General features: G+C 36.7%; 1 protein-coding gene across 1 annotated transcript; it reads left to right on the top strand.

The window, feature by feature from the left end:
* Nucleotides 1–2216: 2216 nt before the first annotated feature.
* LOC120631594 lies at nucleotides 2217–9624 on the top strand. The gene is made up of 5 exons (XM_039901236.1): nucleotides 2217–2255; nucleotides 4120–4206; nucleotides 7086–7277; nucleotides 8499–8628; nucleotides 9451–9624. The coding sequence occupies exons 1-5, from the start codon at nucleotides 2253–2255 to the stop codon at nucleotides 9519–9521; spliced, it is 483 nt and encodes a 160-aa protein (XP_039757170.1). The 5' UTR covers nucleotides 2217–2252; the 3' UTR covers nucleotides 9522–9624.
* The last annotated feature ends 60 nt before the right edge of the window (nucleotides 9625–9684 follow it).

The following is a 9684-nucleotide window of genomic DNA, read 5'->3' as shown; positions in this document are numbered from 1 at the left end:
GGTAACAGCTAGCCGTACTTCCCTACTTAATATTATAAATGTGAAAGAAAGTTTGTTTGTTACGCTTTCACGCAAAAACTACTAAACCGATCATCACGAAACTTTATACACATATTCCTGAAGGTATTAGAAGTAATAAAGGATGCTTTTTATCCCGAAATTAATGTCAGTTCTTTTGGGAGAGGGGACGAAAGTGTTTGGCGATTTTAAACCAGGCTTAGCTATCCTAAATACATAAAGTGCTGCCACATTTAAGAGGCACATGTCTTTTGAAAAACAAAAACAAAAGCGGACGAGGTCGTGGGCAACAGCTAGTAGAATATAAAATGGACGGAATAAAATAATTATATCTATAAAGTACAAATGATGTCGCGTAGAAGCCGTTTAGGGGTATGGGTTATATATACTCGTAACTGCCGTACTACAGGTAAGCCCGCTACCATTTTATCCTGCATCAGTCAAGGACTAACTTTTAGTGGAATAAAAAAATAGGCTTTCTCTAAAGTGGAAAACTTCTACTTACCAAGGTATTTAAAAAGAGACATTAGAACTGAGTTTAATAGAAGGTATCTTCAATGATGCACGCGCTTTTTTGTAATGTGCCCTTATGTTTTCTAGAGCTAACATGTCATGTTCCTCAGAGTTAGTGCGAGGGAATGTGTTTATAAGTTCCTGTAAAGCGAAACCAAGACCTCATGTTGCTAACTACTATTAGTCCAACGAAACAGTTGCTAAGCGCATAATGGTGTATTAAGAGAAATATAGTATCGGTTGTGGATGCGATCAATACCAGCCTCTCTGCGCAGGACCGTACAGCCTCCTTGTTTAAGGGGAGGTTATTTCCTGTTTTCAGGAAGGTTTTTTTTTTATACATTTTCTGTTGAATAGAAAAAAAAACGAGCGTCTACTTATGTACACGCGTTAGAAGTTATATTTCTTCGGCGTAACAAGAAAAAATCTTTTCAAAAATTTTATCTCTCGCCTCTTTTTACGTTTGTAGAGAAAAAGACACTAATATATAAATAAATATACTACAACAACACACACATCGCCATCTAGGCCCAAAGTAAGCGTAGCTTGTGTTATGGGTGCTAAGATGACTGAATAAATTATTCATTTAATATATATATATATATATATATATATTTAATTAATAATATACATAGATGCTTATAAAATACATATTAACACCCGGACACTGATAAACGTTCCTGCTCAACGCACAAACATTTTCCAGTTGTGGGAATCGAACCCACGGCCTTGGACTCAGAAAGCAGGGTCGCTGCCCACTGCGCAAATCGGCCGTCAACTAACAATAGAAAAAGGTATATAATACATAAACTAAATATTTCCAAAAAAAAAAATCTACATAATTAATGAAATAGACATGACACATTTCACTCAACATTTTTGTACAATTGAACCAGTTAAATCACCGGAATGAGCCCGCAGACTTTGACAATTGAAAGTGTACACTGTAAAACCATATAGCTTAGGGTGACGGTATGCGCACGCATCGTAAAAATGTACTGTCATTATTTTTCCCTAACGCGCCAAAAGAAGTATAACTTTAATAAATAAATAAATATACTAAACGACGTCGTTTAGTCCAAAGTAGCTTGTCTATGCCTCATGGAACCGCTAGCATGTGAGAATGCAAGGGAATGAGGTAACCCTTCGACTCGTTTATGAAGCTTTTCGTAGTTATAAGTGTTTTAGAGAAGAATATTCTTTTACACAAAAATATAGATAGCAATTTATTATGAAAACAACATAAAAAAGATGTTTGACCACTGTAAATCCTACTCGACACTCGACACACATATATTACAAATGTGTGTCGAGTTCAGACTTGTTGTTTTTGGCCTACTAACAACTTTTACATTAATCTGGGGATAGTTTCCGACCACATAAATCTGTCAATCAGACCTTCACATAGTTCCGTCGTTGATAAAAAGAACACCAAACATATTTTACCGTTCCGTCGTGAGTACAAAGAGCACGATTCGTGCGCTCGCTCGGCTGTTCATTTTAATGCAATGAAGCACCACCCCTTAACATTTCTCCCAACTTTAATCAAACTAGTCCGTGCACCGGCGTTCACATTGATCTCTGGAGTTCGCATTTAAGATGTCACATACGCTCATCGATTAGGACCCCACAAGCACGGGCGAGCCGCGACAGTTGTGTGCATTATCAATTTTATCAATTATCAGTGTTGTGAGAATTATCAATTACTAATTTGTATAAAAATGGTAAGCTTTTTTCAATTTACATATATGAGTGATTCACAATAAACATGCTTCTAACTCCGTACTTTAATGGTTTTGGTGTGAGAACTTATTTCAATCGATATTATAAATGTGCAATGTTTGTTGGTTTGTCATTCAAGCAAGCAGCAATAGAACGACGGAATGACGTGCTTTGACGAATTTTGATTGTTTATAGGTTTTTTGATGGTGGCTGGTGGCTACTTTCGATGGTTGATCACTATGATTTTTTATCGGAACTGAACAGTTTATATTGGAGATATCAAAAACCCAATGCTTGATTTCTATTGCTAACCCAAGAAATACAGCAATTTCTATATAACCTGGCTAAGTTTTTTGTGGGCTCTTCTTAGACGGGCGCGTTTGGAACCCTCCTAGCTTTAGTTTTAAGTTAACGAATGCAGTTATCACCATCACTGACATTAGTGTAACATGTTAAATGAATGAAAGCTTCATAAGTGTAATAAGGTCTACATGAATAAAACATTTTTGAATTTTGAATTTGGGATTTTATTCATCTAAGATTTCTGACTGACTGAATACACAATATCTTATCTTATATCTTTAAACGAGCAATTCTTGTAGATATATAATTGGAATCTCGGAATAGGCTCCAACGATTTTCATGAAATTTAGTATACAGGGGATTTCGGGGGTGATAAATCGATTTAGCTAGGATTCATTTTTAGAAAATGTCATGTTATCAGTGGCGTGCATAGGGTTTTGACCAGGGTATGCATAAAGCAGGTAAATGGCATTTAATGGAAAAAATCCCCTCCAACACGAGTGATATAAAATAATTTGGGTATGCAGTGCTTTTGTGCATGTATGAAGTGCACGCCACTGCATGTTATTCGTATTTTCCGGTAATAAACGATTTGGTGCAGACGAAGTTGCACGGGTCAGCTAGTGATAATTATTATCCATGAAAGCTATCAGGGAAATCCTAAAAACCTACTAATAAGGAACGCAGATGGAAATCACATTAATTGTAGACTCGCCAATGTGTTAAGTAAATAAAATTAAACAAAAAAAAAGTAAAATAAGTTTAGATACTAGTGGAAATCATAATTTAGCATCATAATGTCCTTCTTTTACGCAGTTAGAGCAAAATTCAGAAATTACTTGTTGTTCTTAGACTTTTATGAAGCGATCAAACATATTTATTTCATTATTTTGATGCGGCTGTTGTAAATTACATTCTTTAACTTCTAAATGCGTAAGACTGGTTACAGGGGTAAGGCAAACATAAGCGCTACGAGGTATTGTTGTCTGTGATTTTATATGACGGCCGATTGGCGCAGTTTGCAGACCCTGCTTTGCCTTACCCCCTTTTTCAATGTCTGGGTGTTTATACATATAGTCTAAGTATTTATGTATATCTATATATAAAAGAAAGTTGTGTTAGTTACACCATTTATAACTCAAGAACGGCTGGACCAATTTTTAGGATATTTGATTTTTTGGATTTCTCTTAGACCGGAATAGGATAATAAGTATTAAAATATAAAATGTAAAAAAAGAAGTTCGCCGGGACAGCTAGTTATTTATAAAATAAAATATTCATCAGTTATCTTAGTACCCATAACACAAGCTACGCTTACTTTGGTGCTAGATGGCGATGTGTGTATTGTCGTAGTATATTTATTTATTATTTATTATTATTTACAACGACAAAATGGGTAAAAAATAATTATTATCGTGGCGCGCTTGTAACTAAACTAAGTAGTCTAAGCAGAAATCCGCATTAAATTTATAAATTTAGCTGGGTAGCCTTAAATTATATTGTTTTAAATCTGAACACTTCGCATTAAGTATATACCTCATGGTACAATTTTGTTTTTTCAAGGGAAGAATGGAGCTTCCGGTTTTGGACAAGTGCTGCTTTGTTCTGGATTTGAAGACAGGATGCATTGTCTTGGGAGTAGTGAATTCCGTGAGTGCAAAATTAATTAATACACTTAATTTACGTATTTTATTTATTTATACTCTTTATTTACACACAAATAAAAATACAAAAAAGAATAAAAGAAAACACAGACAGAAGAAGTATACAAAAGGCGGCCTTATCGCTTTGTAGCGATCTCTTGCAGGCAACCTTATGATAAGGAAAACAAAAGGATAACATACTGCTGGTTGTGCATATTAAAAAAAAAACATACGTATAACTACATACTAATACTTAAACTAGATTACACAAATAAAATAATACATAATAAATTAAATATTAAAAAATAAAAAATAATAATAAACTAATATATACTATAACATATCATAAATACATTAACAACAGTAAATACTATTACAAGTCGTCTTCAATGCAAACTATAGTGGTTTTTGACAGCTTTCTTAAAAATACAAAGTGTCTTAGACTGCCTTATGTCTATTGGGAGCGCATTCCATAGCGCTATGGCTTGCACTGTGAACGAGTGCTCATAGAACTTAGTTCTATGAAAAGGCATACTCAGAGTTAGCGCGCGACACGATCTTAAATCAGATTGCACTCCCAGAAAAGTAAACTTCTCCGTACGTAGTATGAACGCAAAGAATTACGAATATACAGAATCACGAATCCTGTGTATTGTGTCAAAAAACCGAGGAAAAACCCCGAACACGTCTCATTTCACACCCACGGAAATTAATTTAATTAATTAAATCAGAAACTTCTTCATTTTATGGCAAACTTTTATATCATTAGAATTAAATTATTACGGCCAATTGCTAAATTAAGTGACTAACCGCCTGTTCGAGAAACACTACTAAAGTGGAGTGGTTTTTTATGATTGAATATCGGTCGTGTACACGGTTTTTGTATCCTTAATTCTGTGGTAGAATGAATGAAAGAAAATGAATAGAACTTTTATTATTTTATTGACTTTAAAATAATAAATGTTTTTCCGTCATGACATTGGTCGCCCACTGATATGTGTAATAATAAAGTTAATTAATAAACCACCATAAGTAATGTGACGGTGTTACCCCATTCAGTAGCTCTTAACTTCACTTTTGGGTGGCCGTTTTTAAGCATTTCTAATTTATATGCGTTTATGCAATTAAACTATCACTTGCTTCAAAGGTGAAGGAAAACATCGTGAGGAAACCTGCATGCTTTCCTATAAGGTTCTCACTCATTCTCTCATTGAGAGATAAATTTAAAGATTTTAAAATAATGACAGTGTATAGTCAGTACATATTTGAAAATTTATTGTGCGTTCATAAAAACATTTCTAAATTTAAGAAAAAATGTGACTGCAATAATTTAAACATTAGAAGTAAGAATAAACTTACAGTGCAATATACTAGGTTACATAAAATTCATAATTCGTTTAAAGGAAATTGCATACAATTCTACAATAAACTACCGATCTTGGAGATGTCTCTTAAAAAGTTCAAAGTTTGTATTAAACGTAAGCTTATAGAAAAGTCCTATTATAGTATAAAGGACTACGTAATTAATAAAAAAGCTTGGGTGTAATTTATTGCTCTAACCAGGTTGCTCTTCTAATAATTTAAAAGGACATTGTGAGATGGTGATAACAAAAAAAAACACCCGGCTAAGTTTGTTGTGGGCTTCTTCTTAGACCAGGACGCGTTTGGAACCCTCGTAGCTTTAGTTCTAAGTTTACGAATGTGGTTATCGCCATCATCTCACTACCGTGTAATTCTTAAATACGCATCAAAAGTGCCACCTATGGGCCTACTTGAATAAAGATATTTTTGACTTTGACTTCGACTTTGAAAGGCGTGAAATGTCCACTAATCTGCATTGGGCCAGCATGGTGGATTACGGCCGGAACTCTTCTATTGGCACTGATCTCTTCTGTTGTTGCAAGAGATCAGTGCCCTGTATTAAATAAATAAATTTACTACGACAATACACACATCGCCATCTAGCCCCAAAGTAAGCGTAGCTTGTGTTATGGGTACTGAGATAGCTGATGAATATTTTTTTATGAATATAATACACATAAATACTTATAATATACAGATGAACACCCAGACACTGAAAAACATTCATGTTCATCACACAAACACTCTCCAGTTGTGGGAATCGAACCCATGGCCTAAGACTCAGAAAGCACCCACTGCGCCACTCGGCCGTCAAAATTAGTCCCGTATTGGGCCGGTAATGGGTTGATATGATGATGATGATGATAGATGATGATATTAACAATATCAAATTTTGTTATAACGCGCACATAGCACATACACATGGGAGCAAACAGCGGTGGCGTGACGGCATCATAAAAATAATAATAATCTTTAAGTCAGAATAAATTCTATAATTTGTTAGCAACAATATTAACTTACGCATATGTTAGTTCCTATAACTAATACTTAAAATTATCTTAGAAAATATATGTAAGATATTTAATATAATGGGTATCTATTTGAATATAAGAGAGCGTCGTTTCGTTTTTCGTGACGGCACACGGAGTGACGGGTCTATTGTACTGCCATCAATGGCCTGTACGTCTTGAGAGACGGTTCAAACACTGTCTAAGCGACACTTCTTTGTATGGCTAAATAAGCCGATGCGCGAGCGACATTCACGGCCGCAAATACGGCAGTTAAACCCTTCGGCGCAACCTGAAGATCCCGTGGTATGCCTTCGTATCCTAATTTGAGCAAGAACACCAAGCTAAGCTTCGTCATAGATATGGCATCCCTCATTAATGCTCTTGCGCCATTCATCTTTTCCTTCCGCAAGCCTCTTCGTCTATGGTCGATGTTGAATTCGGCCATGTCCCTCTTGGCACAGTCTTTAAACCTACTGCCAAGCCGTGCTAATAAAATCCATTTTAAATATTCCAGATTCTGACATTCGTCCTGGCAGTAATCCTCATAACCTTCGCGGTGGATCTCAAGGACTTGCCAGAGACGAAGCGGGACGGCGTCGACGAAGGGGGGATGTTCTCTATCCTGTACATCTCCGTAATCATTTTTGTTACGATCCTGTTCGCGAAGTTCGTACTCGACTTACTATTCGTATGGGCTGTCTACAAGGTAAATATCTATGAATAAATAAATAATAATAAATACAATACACACATCGCCATGTAACCCCAAAGTAAGCGTAGCTTGTGTTATGAGTACTAAGAAGGCTGATGAATATATTTATGAATAAAATACATAAATACCTATTAAATACAGATAGACACTCGGACACTGAAAAACATTCATGCTCATCATACAAAAAAATTCCAGTTGTGGGAATCGAACCACGCAGGCCCACTGCGCCAATCGGCCGTTAACTAACTTTATTCGCTGTCATACTTACCTACTGACACCAGTGGCGTACTTTAAGATTTAGCGGCCTGGACCGGTAAGATTGGCTGCCCCATGCTACGGCCAGGGCCAGCCCAGCGTGGACTACGGCCTAAACCCTTCTCATTGGGAGAAGAGGCCCAAGCTTTGTGTTGGCAATGTGCTTAACACTGGACCGCCTGTGTTGATGATGATGTCGAGATTAACCAAAAACTAAATTTGTCAGTAATTAGTCAGTGAGCAAGTGAGGATGCATATCTGTATTGTTCTTACATTATTTTTATATAGGCTAGGAAGAGTCTTTCGTTTCTCCTTTTGGGCCTCGCACTAACAGGTTCGAAGAGGATTTATCGTTGAACTACTGATATTTCACGACAGATTCTACAAAGAAGCTCGCAAGAACCTCAGCTGTTGCTCTTTCCCACATAAACATTTTAATATTTAACGGACTCTATTACCTGTATCTCAAATGATGATAGCCTAGTGGATATGACTTCGACTTCACTTTCGGGGGACCGAGTTCTAATCCCAGCGCCTCTAAATTTTCTAAGTAATGGCTGTTGAAACATCACTTGCTTCAACAGTGAAGGAAAACATCGTGAGGAAACCTGCATGCATGAGAGTTCTTCTTTATGTTATTGTTGTGTATATATAGATTGTGGACTGTTTTGAAGATTATGTATTGAAATTAAACTGATTGCTGGTTAACTAGGATATGCACTGAGATGCTTGAATGGTAGTGCCCGCCCCCCACGGACCAGTTTCGATGCATACAAGTGGGCATCGAACAGTTATCACACGCACTGGGCCAGCCCTGTATTAGGCAGGGAGTGGGCTGATATGATTGTGATGATCATGATGATGATTATATCTTCTAAGAGATGAAACCGATGCGTCCTGCTTCCAAGCAAGTTAAACAAAACAAGGGTTGAAGACTTATATAAGCCTTTTTATTTCCAGGAAAAGAGTGGCATCATAAAGAAGTATTGCATCTTCTGGATCGTCGTCCTGGTGCTTCACATCATCGGTTTCCTCAAATCAATGTCCCAGATGAGTGCCGGACATTTGATTTCACAAATACTGTTCTTAGGTATGTATACAATATATAATGCGTTTATTTCAAAGGGGCTTACTCGAGCTCATTTTAAACGTCAAATCTGTTTAGATTATTTGTTTATCTATCCCCCTAGTATCATATCATTCGTCTTGCTCAGCACGGCTAGCATGGGCAGGAGACAATTATCTCCCCAGGGAAAGGATATAAATGTATCTTCTCCCAAGCCTTATCAACTCACAGAGCACTCGCGCACAAGAGGAAATAATATCCAAATAATATTTGTGTGTTAATAAACGGGGGTAAACTTCTCCTAGTCCATGTGTTCCAGTGATTTAGTAGGTGGGCACGTTAATGATATCCCTTGGCAGGGGATATAATTAACCCCCAATATCCCGCCCGTGCTAGCCCTGCAGGGGTCAGATAGAAATAAAAAGTGCAATCAGTCCGCCTGAGGGGACAGATCAAACTAATTATTTCCGGTCGGCACCCCCGCTGTTTTCTTAAGGTAACATAGGAATAAGAAGTCTGACCTATCTCCACGTTGGGAGCAGAGGTCTGTCCATCTTTTGCTAACGAAATAATTAGTTAGATCTGTTTTTTTTTGTCGGGAGCAGGAATAAAAAGTGCAATCTGTCCTAGATTGCACTTTTTATTCGTATCTGTCCCGTCCGGGAAGAGATAGTTGTTTATACGGACAGAGTATAGCTTAGTATTCGTTTCTTTTTTGAATCCGAAGTTTTGAACGTTTACTTAAGGACTGTTTTACATTGTTTTCGTCTTGCTACCGGTTTACTTTGCCCACCGATTGAGAAACAGAAACTATGAACTTAATGACTAATACCTTTTTTTTCGCAGCTGAAAACTTCTATTACATCGCTATCGTCCGAAGCTTCTTGAAATCGATTAACGAAGATGGAGTCATATAAACAGTTGGCGGTCCCAGGAATCGATGTTTTTTCTATTTTTTCCTTTTTTATCTTGATATTTTTAAACAAATATGTTAAACAAGAAATCGAAATATAGCGGTGTGTGAATGGTGGTACATGCGTAATAAAATTTAAGTTAGATTAATTTTGGTCTCCGCAGACC

This window comes from Pararge aegeria, chromosome 18, assembly GCF_905163445.1.
Source record: "Pararge aegeria chromosome 18, ilParAegt1.1, whole genome shotgun sequence".
NCBI classification, from domain to species: Eukaryota; Metazoa; Arthropoda; class Insecta; order Lepidoptera; family Nymphalidae; genus Pararge; species Pararge aegeria.
Note: the sequence above shows the minus strand (reverse complement) of the source record. Positions and strands in the feature narration are given on the sequence as shown.